Genomic DNA, 15,611 nt, shown 5'->3' on the forward strand with positions numbered 1-15,611 from the left:
CCATTTGTCTCCTATAATTTCGAATTTGACAAGTTATTTGAACTAGGGAAAAAAAAAACAAAACATAAACCCGAAGCGTCTACAAGTTCCCAGCCTCAGAATCTCCTATTCCCCAGGTCACCAAGCACCACTAACACGACATGCTTTATCCCAGACACAGATAGACCTCAAGTTCCTTATGTAGGGCAGCTTCTAGAGTAAATGATTAGGGGAAGGTCAAATACTATTCTTACTGTTACTGAGAATCTGTCCCAGGTTTCATTTGCCTTACAGAAAAGTGTATGGAATTTACACGTTACTTTCTATTTTTAGGCCTTCATTTTTTTCTTTTTCAAACTCTGGCATAGAAGGGATGACTTTACAACACATCAGAATTAGCGCTTTTACAGAGTGTAAAGGGTATTTCTGGGTCCGAGGGTGGGAAGAGCCCAGGAAGGAGGGATGGAGAACCTCCCCGGAAGTGAGTGAAGATGAGGACCTGGGGACCTGGATGGTAAGGAGTTTTCAGGGGTGGGGGTGGGGGGGAAGCTAGACTCTGGAAGGCGGGCAGCCGGTCTTTTCTCTCTCTCCTTCCGTACCTGGGCTGGCCCACCTACAGGGTGGAGGTGCAGAGGGCAGCAGGAGAAGCTTCAGAGTGGGGAAGGTGGCGGCACCAGCAGCGAGGGAGGCAGCTGAGCCCTCACGGGGGCCACATCCAGGCCCGGGAAGCGGCGTGGGCACCGGGCACAGCCCCTACTGGGACCCTCGGGATGCGGCTTTGGGAACCGCTGTTGGGTTCATTGTAATGGTATCCCATGTTCCCTGTTTACAGCCTGTTCTCCACTAGAAGGTGAGATTCTAGATGATAAACCAGTGTCTCATGTGTGTGTGTCCCTGGGAAAACTAGACTCAAAGCTGAGTGACAGAAAACTTCTGAAGATATTTCAGTCCAAAATGGATACCTACAAGGAAATGTTTAGAACACAAACCATTTTGTTGTTTTTTTTTTTAATTTTTTTTTAACGTTTTTATTTCTTTTTGAGACAGAGAGAGACAGAGCATGAATGGGGGAGGGGCAGAGAGAGAGGGAGACACAGAATCGGAAGCAGGCTCCAGGCTCCGAGCCATCAGCCCAGAGCCCGACGCGGGGCTCGAACCCACGGACCGCGAGATCGTGACCTGAGCCGAAGTCGGCCGCTTAACCGACTGAGCCACCCAGGCGCCCCCCATTTTGTTTGTTTTTAATGTTTATTTTTTGAGAGAGAGAGATTGCGAGAGGGGAGGGGCACGGAGAGAGAAAGAGAGAGAGAACCCCAAGCAATCTCCACGCTGTCAGCACAGGGCCCGACTCGGGGCTTGAACTCACAAACCGTGAGAGCACGACCTGAGCAGAAATCAAAAACCGGGCACTTAGCCGAACTACCCAGGCACCCCGAACACAAACCATTCCTAAGGACCATCTATTCCTCTTTAATAACTGAAAGTATACAACTAAAATAATGAGAGAATGCCAAATGCAGAGGAAATACCAGAGCTTTCGGTTAGGCTTTTGATTAAAATCTGTTTTGTTAGCGGTGTGAACCCACACATATTATTTACCCTCTCTGGCCTCAGTTTCATCTGTAGGACGGGGAATATAGCACCTACCTCGCTGGGTTACTCCGAGGAAGAAATGAAAATATCCCTTATACACAGGAAGTACTCAAATGGAACAAAGATAATGAGGGCTTCTGTCCCAAACTCTGTGTTCGGCATACCACCTGATTCTTCTCAATCTAAAATGAGGGCTGGGTCACACGACACATCTCACAGTGATGCGTCTCAGTCTCACTGCTTGGTGCAGACACAAAAATCAAGCTAAGTCTACGGAGAGTAGGTCCTGATAACCGGTACCGAACGAGCCTGGTGAAGGGTCAACATCCCGCAGGTATACAGACCGACAGTCTGGATTTTTACAAAAGAACAGATTCGTTCGGATTTAGGTCTCAATCGGCGGGACCAGAGCAGGCCGGTTTAGAAGAAAGAGGAGGCATAAAGGTGCTTTGGGTAACACTCCCGTAACAGCTGCTGAGGTGGGCTGAGCGTGCGTGCTCTGGAACAGCGACTCTCTTGCGGGTATTAGGTACAGGAAGGGCACAGGCCCCTGTTATCTCTGTAGCCTTGGCTCCTGTGACCTGCACTCGGGGTTCTCCTCCTGAGCAGACTCGGCCACTCTCTGCCCCCTTCCCGGGCCCCTCTTCTGCCCTGAAGTGCTGCCCCCAACCCCGTACTCCTCCTTCCTCTGTCCACGGCTCCTTTCTCACTGTGCCGCATCAGACTGGACTATCAGATCCCGCAAAAGCACCACGTCCGAAAGTGAACCCGTCTTTCTCCCTGAACTAGCGCTCCCACCCCACGTTCCCTGAGGCAGCTGGTCACCGAGGCACCTCTTTTCTCCCCCACCTTTCACATCGACCATAAGCTCCCTGACGACTGGGGCTGTTCTGTTCACTCCTGTAGCACCGGCACTAGAACAGCAGCCGGTAGACTGCAGGTGCCCAAGAAATCTCTGTGGGGTGACCGGGTTGGGGACCAGGAGTGCTCTTAAATGTCCGTCAGGAAACACCCCCATCCGTGGCCACAACACAGCAGCATCTTGCCCATTAGCCTTTGTGTTCTTTCCCCTCTTTCAGCAACCGCTTCCCCAGAGATACATCTAATAAAAGAATAGGACACATTACTCTTCACATTTACATCTTCGGAAACAGTAAGAAGCGGAAGTGTGACACAGCTTTTCACATTCTCCAATCTCCTATGAGTCAATAAACAGAAAAAGGGAGCAGAAAGTCAGATTTGGATATAGAATTCAGGTTTTTTTTCTTTCAAAGACACATTTTATACAACTTTCAACATTTATACTTTCAAACAAAATGAGCAAAAAATACACCGAGTGCTAAAAAAATCAAAACAGAAGTAATACAATTTTAATTTCAATATTTTAAAATACAGAAATCGGAAAGTAAGAATACTAAATACAACTTGAAACAAGTCACTTGTCCTCCCCTAGAATAACCAATGTAAGCTACTTGAAGACTTACAAAGTGAAAACAGAAACAAAATAAATACTGTACACTTTCCCTGCCTGCAGGCAAAAGATGGGAAATACTGTTATGAATCCAAAAAAAAATGCTCTTAAAGCTTCCGCATCCCATTTCCCAGCCACACCCCACTCTGTTGTCACACCGTGTGCTTCTGTATTCAAAGGACACACATGTGCACACATACCGACTGCCTATACAAACAGACAAGACACTACTCCGCAGACACCCCAAACAAGAAAGGGTAACAGTCACCTTGGACCATGGGCATAAAAATCAGTTAAGGAAAGTCAGTCAGGCTAGCAAAACGTTACTACAAAACTAGTAAATACCATAGCCAACAACTGTCCCCTTTTCAAATTTCACAGATTTAAAACCCCTAAAACCAATACTACCCCCGCATCACCACCCTCTACACCCCGCCCACCCCCCAAAAAAAACCTGCTGAAGCACTGGCAAAGTTAGACATTTCACAGTAAATGTGAAAATTCATATTATATAATCTCTTAGAATGAACCTTTTCACCCTCTTTCCACAGCATGAAACTGTTATGGCTTAATTTATATTAAAAGTAGAAAAGTCTTGTTGGAAGGAAATAGTCTGCAAGGGTGCACTGTGCTCCCTGATCAGTGCTATTTCACACCTAACAACTGCATGAATCGCTTTTGCAGTCAGAAGCTGTTTTTGAGAAAACTGAGGTTATTATAGCTTTTGATTCAGTCTAACCATAAATGTAAGGCCCTTAGTTTGGTTTAGGTTTCTTTTGCAAGATAAAATAACCTTGGGGTTCACTTAGCAAGTTACACCTCAGGTCCCTGACTATAGTGTGGAAGTTATATGTATGCTTTGTAAAAATAAAAGGTTACTTATGAATCTTAGAGGGAAGAAATGATTCTAGGCAAGGAATCAACTCCTCATTATAGATCACACTCAATGCTGGTAACTGTCACCAACCAAAATCCACCAAAGAAACGTAAGAAGAGTATGTCTGGGTTATTTTATTCCTGCAAAGTACTATATATTCCAGCACTTATGACCATTGTTTTGGTGAAAAATCTTGGGGACAAAGAGCTGACATCTTGAAAAGGAAATGGCCAAAATAAAACTGGGTGGAGGCAAGGTTTATCTTTATGATCAGGTTCCATTTAGGACTGATTTCCAAAATAAAAGTGGATTCAGAATGTCACAGGTCTTGCATAGGTTTATAAACTACTTGGAGGTCAAGGGCTACGTGGTAGCCAGGGTTTATTAGTGAAATAGTGCAGAGCAGATAAACTTGGAAGATTCACTGTATGCAGTTTCAAAAAGGCTTTAACAAAAAATTTAATTTTCCACTTGATAAGACAAAGCTTGAGGACACTAGAAAGGGCACCAAGGGTGAGTCGAAGAGTCTACGGGGTAGAATGCAGGCAAATGAGTATCATATTCCCCTACCCATTATAAAGGGAAAAAATACTATAAAAGAATAAAACCACAGTCATGATAAGCTGATTGCTTTGGAAACAGGCATTTGCTTCTTAGCCACCTTACTTTTAAAATTTTGTTTCTGTAAGGGGATCAAATATTTGACTTATGGCAGGACGCTCACTGAAAAACAAACGAAAATATGAAAAGGGTTGTTAGTAAGGCTACAGTATTAAAATCACATTACGTTCGTTCACCAGCAACGTAGTAAGCATATTATTTCTTTCCCTTTCTTTCCACGTGACTTCTAGTAAGCTTATCATCGTCATCCACCACAGGAGGAGCAGAGGCTGCACAAGGTCACACAACAGGGGCTGCTTCAGGAAGCGAGGGACCCGAGGCCTAGGATCCACTGTGACCCCAGGCGAATCACTGCCCTCCTGGCTTTCGTTGGTCTCCTTTATTTACCGGCAACACTCTTTTCCTAAGCTAACGATCTGAAGCTCAGCCTTCTCAAGATTGCTTTAGGTGAAGGTCTGGGACATCCAAAAATGACTGCCGATTTTTAGCAGGGAGGGAGCCATTAGCTTAATATTTAATGGGGGAGGGGGAAGGCATTTTTGAAAAATGTTCAGATTTACATTATTAAGCCCTCATTTCTTAACATGAAATTGTAAAATGTTTACATACTGTAGTAGTTACTCCTGGTATCGCTTCTCGGCCTTTGGGCTAAGATCAAGTGTAGTTACTCCCGGCAGTAGTAAAGTGGGCCGTACAATTACTCATCCACTCCTTGGGGACTAGCCCTATCACTACAGACAGCACCTCTTGAAAAGAGCAGAAGGAATCTTCTCCTCTGAAGATGTCCAGTCAAGTCTCCTTTCCCACTACAGTGTGTTCTCTCTCTACCCAGCAAGCTTTTCATGGCCAACTGCGAGCTGGCTTTGTTGGTTCCCGTCTTTTGACCATCTTATATTTTTTCCCTGGCTCCTTGGGTAGCTGCTGAACCATTTTCACTCCATGACTTATTTTACCTTTATCTAGTACCTGAAGAGTCTGTGGAGCAGCACCGACCTAATTCCTCTTTGAGCAAAACCTCAAACCACCTTTGAGTTCCTTTAAACCATTGTGACAGCTACTTGTTGTTATCCATAAACCCTTATCCATAAACTAGCTCATTTCTTTTTCTTCCACTTCAAGCACTAATTCTGATTTTCACTCAATGCCTTGTTAGAGATGCTTCTGATGTTTTAGGTACCATGCTCTGGGCATGTATTGTATATGAAACAAAATTTATGAGTAATAGTTTTCACTTAAAAATGCATAGAGATGTGCACGGTCAGTTGTAACTTAAATAATGATAAATTCTCGGTAAGTAGGACGTGTTAATAATTAAGGAATGTTTTTCTATGTTTTTCCTAACCGCGTTTTTGTCCATACTTACAAATGAGAAAACCAAGACTCAGAAAGGGTGACTTCTTTCCGGACACACAGCTGATGCATGAACGGTAGAACTTGGGACAAAAACCCAGGTTCGTGCTCCCTTCCATGTTACACCACACCCCTCTACTACCAACATGAAATTAGTAACTTCTGAAATATTTCTACTACCAACATCAAAATATTAACTTCTGAAAAATTAAAAAAAAAAAAAAACCTTCCACTTCTTTGAAACTATTAAAGTTATGCTTTTTTTTTTTTTTTTAAATACATGGGCCCTCTTTTGCATAAGTTTGCTTAGAAATGAAACTAATACTGCTTATTTCTTGGAGAAGATACCTTCAAGAGCAGAGACCGCAAGTTCAACTTTAAATTCCCCCACAGTACTAAGTAGTGCTGGGCACACAGGTGTTTTGTAAATACCTGCTGCTAGTATACGAGTCAATACAGTAGAGTTCATTTAAAAGGCAATAATTAGGATTACTAAAAAAACAGAACAGTATTCAAGCTAAGTATTTAAGTTGTGATAAAGATGGGCTTGTTTTCTCTGAGTTTACAAGGCGATTTCAGTCAGAATTTTTAACTCTGTAGGCTTAAAACTTAACTGATGCTTACGAAGTTCAGTGTATTTCTAGGACGCCAAACTACTATCAACTGCCAGCTTTGTATTATTTACATCGTTAATCAATCCTGGAAAGCATGTTGTGTGACATTATGAGTTACAGTACAGGGGGTCCCAGGTTAACAGAAGTCACTTATTTGAATCAATACAGAAAAACCATGATCTACTAGTACCATTAAAATCACGTATGTTAAGTCGCAATTGTTTTTACCTATTTATTTGCATGTGATCAGCTAAATGCCACCACTGTTGTCTCCTTGTCTATGCTGCAGTGTCCGTGTGGTAGTATGGTTTATAAAGGAGACAGAGGAAAACATGAAAGGTTGTCTATCACAGCGGAGTCCAGACCCTGGCTGCAGTCATCTCAAAGTTCAGTCATTTCCATGAGATAAAAGGATGCATCACAGCCAGTAACTTTAGAAGACCTTTGACTAGGAGACTCACTGGGCCAGTAGGCTGAATTTTCACCAATTCAGAGAAAGATACATGAATTCTGTTTCAGTGGTTATATCATACTACCGAAAGCTGTTTTTTGGTTGTTTTAACTTGGCCCGTTAATGGGCTAAATGTGCCAAAAATGAATCCACAGTACCTTCACTTAATACTTTTACATACTGGCTACTTAAAATTAGTATTTATTGGCCGAAGTACACAGGGTGGACACTGCTCCCCACTTTAATTCATAAAAATAAATCGATCTTCATTTTTATAGCTGAAGAAAAGAGGTCAGGTAACTAACAACACTTAGAGCTAAGAAAAATGTAAAGAAAACGAACCCAGATCATGATGTAGCCGGAAGAAGAAATTATAATTCTTATTTCTTAAACCCAAACAAAATCATGGGAACTCTAACACTAAAACGGTGTCTGCAGAAAACCAAAACGTCACAATTAATACATTGGGAGGTAGGAGAATCAGTCAAACCCCAACTTTTGACAACTTGAGACCCAATGACCAAACAAATGACTGATTATACCCATCTCCTTAACTAGTTTTGGCATAGTGTAGACAGAGTTTAAGTAGGCCATTTATAGACATTTAGTATTTCCATACCAATTCTTTTTCCTGACACCCAGTTAAGACCCAGACTTTGGTCCAGTCGCTTGGACCAGAAAGGCTAATTCATAAGCTATTTTATATTTATTCTATGAAATACTGGAATAGAGACAGAGTAAGAAATATTTCTCTTTGAAAATACACATTTGAATACAACCATGAAAGATGATGGTATAGGTTTTTTTCTTAGCTCTTCAAGTGACACTTAATGCAGAAGGGAATGTCCTGCTACCTTGCTGAGTAAAAAAGAGACAAATCCACAATATGGCCATATTTCTTCTCCGTAAAAATAAATTTTATCTTATTTGCCTATATTTTCTTTGTAGAAACTTGTAAAATGTTCTAATGTCAGAATTGGGAATATCTCCACCCCACCCCCAGAAATCACTTATTTTTATGCCATGGGGGAGAAAAGGGAAAATATAAGTTATTAGAGCAACCGAAAACTGGCATTTAGTAAGAACTGTGCATAAAGGAGATAAACGATTCCTCAAAGCTCGACCAGATACTTAATCTCAATATGCACTGGTTAAGTTAGGACATACGGAAGAAACTGCAAGAAGCACCATTTTACTCCAGATCCGTATCTTAAATAATTCCTTAGAAAGTTAAGAAATAAGAAACTAGACACACATACACCCAAAAGATCTACTCCAACATGCTTGCTTCTATACAACTTAATATAGTATAGTCCTATTATATTACGGCTTATTATGCAGATTTGAATATACTAAGTCAAACCATATCTCATATTTTCCAACAAGTTAGATACACACGGAATAAAAGCGTCACAAAATATAACCTCTGTGGCAGGTGCTCGTCCTGCCCTCCAACACCAGCAGTATGAAGAAGGCCCTCTGTAGTTACAAATGTATTTGAAAAACTATAAACGTGACAATTTAACCAAACTTATGATCCTTTCCCCAAAGGTAGGAAAAAGATATTAAAGCTGTTCTCTTTGGGACCCAGATATCATCAGCAAAAATGAAAATGCAAGAAGCCTATTTATATATAATTAGAAGAAAACTGCAATGTCAAACGAAATGCGAAATGTGGGATCTTTTATGTAATTCTTACACGTTGGCTACGAAAGTGTTTCCCTGCAAAGAGAAGAGTCTTGTGTCGTCACAAAATGATGGGGAGTGCAGAGGGAAGGTGGGATGTAAGGTAATCGACCTGGATAACAGTATGCACCTTGGATGTTAGCAAAAGCGAAGCTAATAGCTTATAAAAAACACATGAAATATATAAAATAAAATGATTTTCATATACATCTTAATTTAAAATAATTAATGCATCAAATCCCTGTTTAAGACTTTAACCTGAATATCAAATTTAAGAGTCCAGACTAGTTACTGTTACTGTGGCTCCTCCCCACATGTAACATACACACTATCAAAAATAATTTAAAAACTTTCACATTCTTAAATCTAAATTAGTGAGATATTTCTCCAGAAATCTTCCAAATAAATAGCTTTAAAAAAGAAAGAATTTAAAAGCTGTTAACTTTAAAAAAAAAAATCTGTTAAATAAATTATTGATAATTCTTTACCTTACTACTGAAAATAAATCAAGACACTACCAACAACAAAATGAAATTCAAGCCCTGACAAGAGACCTTTCCCAGTTCAAGGTCTCTTTTTAAGGTTCTACCCTCCTTCTTCCTCTCCCCCACCAGGTCCAAAACGGTTATTGCTGAGTGGGTGTGGCACAGTGAAAATGCAGCATCAGGTTCATTTTGTTCTTCAGGCAGTGTTCTCTACTGTACATGCAAACCGCGTCAGGCGAGGGCCCGGCCGGAGCTCCAGGCTCCCGCGCCCCCGAAACCAGTCTGTCTCCAAAGGGAAGAATGGCCACAGCAGCAGCCCCGTCACACAAAGAAACGGGCGTGGCCATTTCTGTTCAACTTAAGGATCTTCCCAAGACGTTGCTTGGCTGTTGCCATTCCTTTTTTCGGACGTTTACCTATAAAACACCAACAACAGTGTAAATCATAATGAAAATCATTCTCGACAGACAGCACTTGGAGGACCTAAAGGGAGAGCTGTACGGAAAGCAAGCCTTTTAAGGTGTTCCGATCGGGCAAAGTCACACTCCTGGAATCCTGTTGCTTCAAACTTCCACCTCAGCACTTGAGAGATACAGGCCAACCTCCTTCACAGGACTTACCAGGCCATCCGTCCCTCAGTCTGATCCCTGCCGATCTCTTGAGCATGAGCTCTAACCGGATTCCTGCGTCATCCGGTGCTTCACTGACAAAACGGTGGGTCCCTAAATACCACCCCCCGCCCCCTACTGTTTCTCACCTTTGTACCATGGGCCATCCCATCTCCTTCACCCTCACTGTGGTCCACCCCGTCACTTCCCCAACCCGGCCTGGCTAACCCCTTAACCTCCCTTTTCGGGATCCACCTCCTCTTCCAGAAAGCCACTCCCAATCCTCACGGCCGACCTAGGTATCCTTCTGTTCCCACGGGCATCTCTGCTCGCACAACAACCTCTGCAAGCTGCCATCACCGCACCATCCCTCAGGCATCAGGCTGTCAGCAGCTGCAGGGCAAACCACTATACGAGGCCATCGAAACTGCCACCAGCACCGCCACACACAAAATTATACTCAGCCTACCTTTTGTTGCCTGGTTGCTGATAGGTGGTGGATTTGATGCAGGTCTCTTGGTGGGGTGAAGGGGCACTGAAAAGGAAGTTTCACCAACTGGCCTTTCTGGGCTTATACTGCCATTATTCATCTGGCACGCCCCTGAAATCAAGCTTGAATTCTGCGTATACTTTCCATTTTGAGGGCTTGAGCCACTGCTGTCCACAGAATTTCTACTTTGTACCTTCTGAATGATTTCGGATGAACCTTCCTTTTTGATGCATTTCTGGCCTCTACTAAGATCCTAAAAAAGGAAGGAAATAAGGCCGGATTTTTGGAGTCCTTTAAGATAAGTGAGGTATTTACCCTCTCTATTCAATAGCAAGTCAAGGGAGAGAAGAAACAGACTACTGAACTGCGGTTTTTGTAAAATGTGGCAGCCACAGAAGACCACCCCTTCAGGATGGCCATGTCACTCCAAAACCCAACAGCACAAACGGATTCAAGTAGTGAAGTTTGCACAGTAACTTAAGTCCAAAAGAAAACTTTTTATTTACATATTTATATATACACACATATATAGTTTTATTTACATAATTTATATATACATAGCTTATATTTTTTAAATGTTTATTCATTTTTGAGAGAGAGAGAGTGCGCGAGCACGCATGAGTAGGGGAGGAAGGCAGGGTGGGAAGGACTGAGGATAGGAAGCAGGCTCTGTGCTGACAGCAGTGATCCTGATGAGGGCTTCAAACTTCCCAACTGTGAGATCATGATCTGAGCTGAAGTCGGTCACTCAACCGACTGAGCCACCCAGGCACCCCACTTATAATTTATGTATATAAATACCTCTTTCCCTAAATGTATATATTTGTATAAGTACATATAATACATAAAGTATATCATACTGCAGCATGGCACTGTGCGTGTGCCATGGTATGACATGGAAGGAACACGGGGATGGGGTATGTGGACCTACCATTTCCTTAGCATAACACAGCTCCCATGTATGGTGCAATGCACTATCTTTTTTAGAATCTAACCTCTGTTAAGTTTCATCTCCACTGTAAGTTGTGTGCTAAGAAAAGCCCCTGGATGCTGAGCCCCAAGTCTGATTTTTCTCTAACAATTCTTCCTTCAGTCTCTTCAAGATCACTGAGTGAACCACTAGGAAAAACAAACAGTGCTACTGACTGGTAGGTCTTGAAACCAATGGAAAGGGTCATCACCAGAATTAAAAAAGGAAAGGAAAATACAAACTCGAAAAGAGCATACATCTGATGTGATGTTTCATGAAACCAGTTGTATATGTGTGTATGATATAAAATAAATTCCTGATTCCGTAATGGTCAAATAAGTTTTAAAAACAGCATTAAACATAGACTTGCTTTAAATTAGTCTTACAAATCTGCCTGAGGATGAGAAAACAATTGTTATGATTTGACATGGCTCTCTATAAAACCTCTCTAGCTTACAGGCAAAAGAAATCTGATATTTTCTAAGGCGATCTTGCTAATTATGTGCTTTGCTTCTTTATTTTCAAAGACAACAATAGAAACAACAGCTAGATTCAGGGGCGCCTGGGTGGCTCAGTTAGTTGAGAGTCCAACTCTTGATTTTGGCTCAGGTCATGATCCCAGGGTCGTGGAATCAAGCCCCACACTGGGCTCTGTGCTGAGCGTGGAGCCTGCTTAAGATTCTCTTTCCTTCCCTCCCTCCCTCCTCCCCCCCTTCCCCTTCCCTCCCTCGCATGCTCTCTCTTTAAAATTAAAAAAATATAAAAAACAAAAGATTCAAATAATAGCTTATTTTTAATATTGAATCCTATAATACTAACAAATTATAAATTGTATGACCAGTGAGGTACTATAAAATCATACACTGAATGAGTGAATTACTAATAGTTAAAGGATTCCTTCCTTGACCTTTGATTCTGGAGCATATTCTTCTATTAAAAGAACTTGTACTTACGAAAGTTTGCCTTAAAAAAATAACTTGGCTATTTTTCTTATGGTAAAATCGATAGCTATTTAGAAAATGTGGATAAGCCAAATGAAGAAAATAAAAACCACACATAAAATCCACTGCTCAGAGTATGCTTGGCGTTGGGAAGGTTAGGGGACTCAACTCTGCCACATGAGAATTTTGATTCTTCCTCTGTCATTTTCCAAGGTTTGCAGCAAAAGGTCGTATCACTTTCCTTGTATGGTGCTACTGGTAAGGCTGTGGCTTTTCAAAAAGCTATTTTGGGTTCATTTTGTTTGGTATAAGCAATAATACACTGGGATCCCAAGACATCAAGTGTCTCTTCTCTTAGAGCAGGGGCTCCTAATCTGGAGTCAGTGGATGGTCTGGGGTAAGGATGGGACACAAACCGTGAGAAAATTCTATGCAAAAATCAGTATTTATGATGAACATTTTTTTGGAAAGAGAATCTATAACTGTCATCAAATTTCAAAGAAATTTACTATCTAAAAATGTTCAAGAAACACTGTCAGAGATTAAAAAGAGATCTTCATGGTACTTTTTTTCCCTTTCACTCTACCCAGACATAACTTAAAAGTGTTGGCGTCAGGAGTTTTTAACTTTCCTTATATCAACTATTCTTTTCCAGATCACATTATATCCACATGGCTTGCATTAGTTGTTACATCGGAAACCCGTAAGGAGGAGAGCTGTTAAATGTGCATTTAACTGTAAAGTATTTTTTTACCTTTACAGATCGAACAGTTGATTACTGGTTGCAGTAAAAAAAAAAAAAAAAAAAAAATAGAAAGCAAAAAGAGTTAATAACAATCTTCATTCTCCTTTTGATGTTTCAAGCCTGGCACATACCTGAAGATGAAATCTGGAAGTGGTATCCAACTGTTTTCTCCAGGAAGAACTCCTCAAGTCTTGATCTTCAGTCTTGACATGGTACCCTAAAGAGATGTTTTAATTAAATCACCTCCGTACAGACTTGATCATAATGAACAAAATTCGCCTAATGTTTAAAAGTGAAAGTACATTTAGGTGGACATTTTATTAAAAAACAAAACAAAAAACAAAACAGTATGTTAACCCTTTAGGTACTTATGCACATACTTTCACCACACTTGTTTCCCTCCCAAGAATAAAACAGCCACCAGCTCACAATCTAACACATTAAACCTTTCAATTCTCTCCAAGACTGTCTTTCTATGACAGGTTTTGTGCCAGATGCTGGAAGATCTAGAGTCAAATTCTAAGGCCATCTGTTGGAGATGAGAAACCAAATGCAACATACTCTAAAACTGGTATATTTTTCCATAGAGAATAAAGGCATATGTTTGCCTGAATTCCGCAGTATTTTCCTAGAAGCCTTCTTTTCAAGGGACCAGAGAAATTACAAGGAGACACAATGGTGTGGACAGACAGATAAACCCAGACCTGAATCTGAGTTTTTCCATTACCAATGCATCTTCAGGCAAGTTATCTCTAAACCTCAGTTTCCTATTCTACAATAAGCCCAGATTCTGAGATCAGACAGTCCTGGGTTTAAATTCCAATACCAACAAATAATAGCTATGTAATACTATAATAGCTATGTAAGTACTGTAAGTACAGGCAAGTTCACTTAGCTTTATTAAGTCTTCTTGCCTCCTCCTATAAAAGCGTTATTACATACACCAAAATGTTGTTTCAAGGACTAAATGAAATGGATGTCAAGTATCTGGCAGACAATTCACACAACTAGGTGGGAATGAACACAATTTCTACAACAGGAATTTCGTTCTAATGTGGTACCGTCTTCTCCCCCTGTCTTCCTCAGACTTTCGGTAGACAAAATCTTCCTCCAAGGCACAGAGAACAAAAACACCACATAACATCACTAATACTGTCACTGAGTCTTCTCTTCCCCAGTACTTCTTTTTCAAGTAGGAGAGAGAATATTCTCAACCAGAAAGAGATCAAAACTTGTTTCCCCTCCCATGAAAGGCAAGAGGGTTGACGGTTCAAGCCTAGCAGACCATGTGAGATGCCTCAACATTCTTTCCACTCTGAACAGCTTAGGAAAGGGAAATAGTACTAACTATCTTGCAACAGAACTGGTAGGATTATGCCAGTGAACATGATTCTCCAGCCATTAATTTACATTTTGAGTTCTTATACTTGCATCTTGTATACATCAACATTATGCATTTTTTGGCCAATAAGCGTAACACCATCTCCAACTAAAGATGTCCGATCAAGAGTTCTTATTCATAATCTTTAACTGCAGCTAGGATTACAGAGCTATTAGTTGGGGGAGACATGTTACATTTTAGAGACTAATTTATGTTTCTTACCACATTCCACTGGTTTGTCACAGCGATACACCTGTCTGACCTCATGGTTACTGCTGTGGCAGCCGCTGGGATCCTGGAGAGAGTCTCTTTCACCATTGCAGTCTGTGCTTTGTATCTGCCTTTGTAAACATGTGGAATAGTGCAACCCTGCCATAGACAGCATGCCCTGAATCGCTTCTTCCTCTGTGCTCGTCGAGGTAGGACATTCCCTAAAGAGAAGGTAAGTAAAAGGACAAGAGTTTATTTATTCTTTTGACACTTTTTGGTAAAATTTAAAATAAAAAAATGTTTTCATATCATTTATATCACAATGTAATAACACCACTACCATCAATAAGCCTAACTTTTTTTTGAGAGAGAGCACACATACACATGAACAGGGGAGGGGCGGAGAGAGAGGGAGACAGAGAATCTCAAGCAGGCTCCATGCCTAGCACAGAACCTGACACAGGATTCAATCCTACGACTGTGAAATCATGACCTGAGCTGAAATCAAGAGTCAGACACTTAACCGACTGAGCCACCCAGGCACCCCAAGCCTACCTTTTAACTGGAATTTCATTCCTAGATGGCTTCTGGCCCTTTTGAACAAAGTTCCTCATCACAGTAGAGTCCTCCTTGAAGTTTGATGTTATTTCTTGTTTCTTTTCATCACCTGAACTTTCAGACTCTTCAGTGGTAAAATTATTTTTCTGAGATAATAAATAATTAAATGGAAGCAAATAATGTAAGAAATCTGAGTAAGTCTGTACTAACCAAAAACACTTTATCAGTCTAGGCAAAGTCAGAATCTTAATTATCATGGAATTATTTCTGTATTTCATATGACAGCTAAAGTTTCTAGCAATTACAGTACGTACCTCCTTAGTACAAAAACATACAGTACAGGATTTCTTTAAAGTAAAATGAAATATAACCTATGAGAAATATAAGAAGAGTATTTCCACCCACCCTTTCTAAAACGAGACAAAAGCCACATTTATCAAATGTAAATAGTCTGTGACTGGGGGTATGTGTGCACGTGCATGTGTGTAATCACCATTACAGGGAAGACCGGGTCCACAAAGGTCATGGAGACGGGCTTTGGGAAAAGCTGTCATTTACTTTCCTCGTAGGTAAAGGAAAGT

General features: G+C 41.0%; 1 protein-coding gene across 1 annotated transcript in view; it reads right to left on the minus strand.

The window, feature by feature from the left end:
* Positions 1–2,920: 2,920 nt before the first annotated feature.
* The window catches only part of KDM7A (lysine demethylase 7A), an 82,044-nt gene continuing 69,353 nt past the window's right edge, over positions 2,921–15,611 (minus strand). Inside the window, exons 16-20 of the mRNA XM_060633931.3 lie at positions 15,028–15,176; positions 14,485–14,693; positions 13,013–13,098; positions 10,205–10,478; positions 2,921–9,543 (exon numbers count right to left, since the gene is read on the minus strand). Coding sequence (XP_060489914.1) covers positions 9,449–9,543; positions 10,205–10,478; positions 13,013–13,098; positions 14,485–14,693; positions 15,028–15,176 — 813 coding nt within the window. The 3' untranslated portion in view covers positions 2,921–9,448. The remainder of the gene's footprint in view (positions 9,544–10,204; positions 10,479–13,012; positions 13,099–14,484; positions 14,694–15,027; positions 15,177–15,611) is intronic.

This window comes from Panthera onca, chromosome A2 (assembly GCF_046562875.1).
Source record: "Panthera onca isolate mPanOnc1 chromosome A2, mPanOnc1 haplotype 2, whole genome shotgun sequence".
NCBI lineage: Eukaryota > Metazoa > Chordata > Mammalia > Carnivora > Felidae > Panthera > Panthera onca.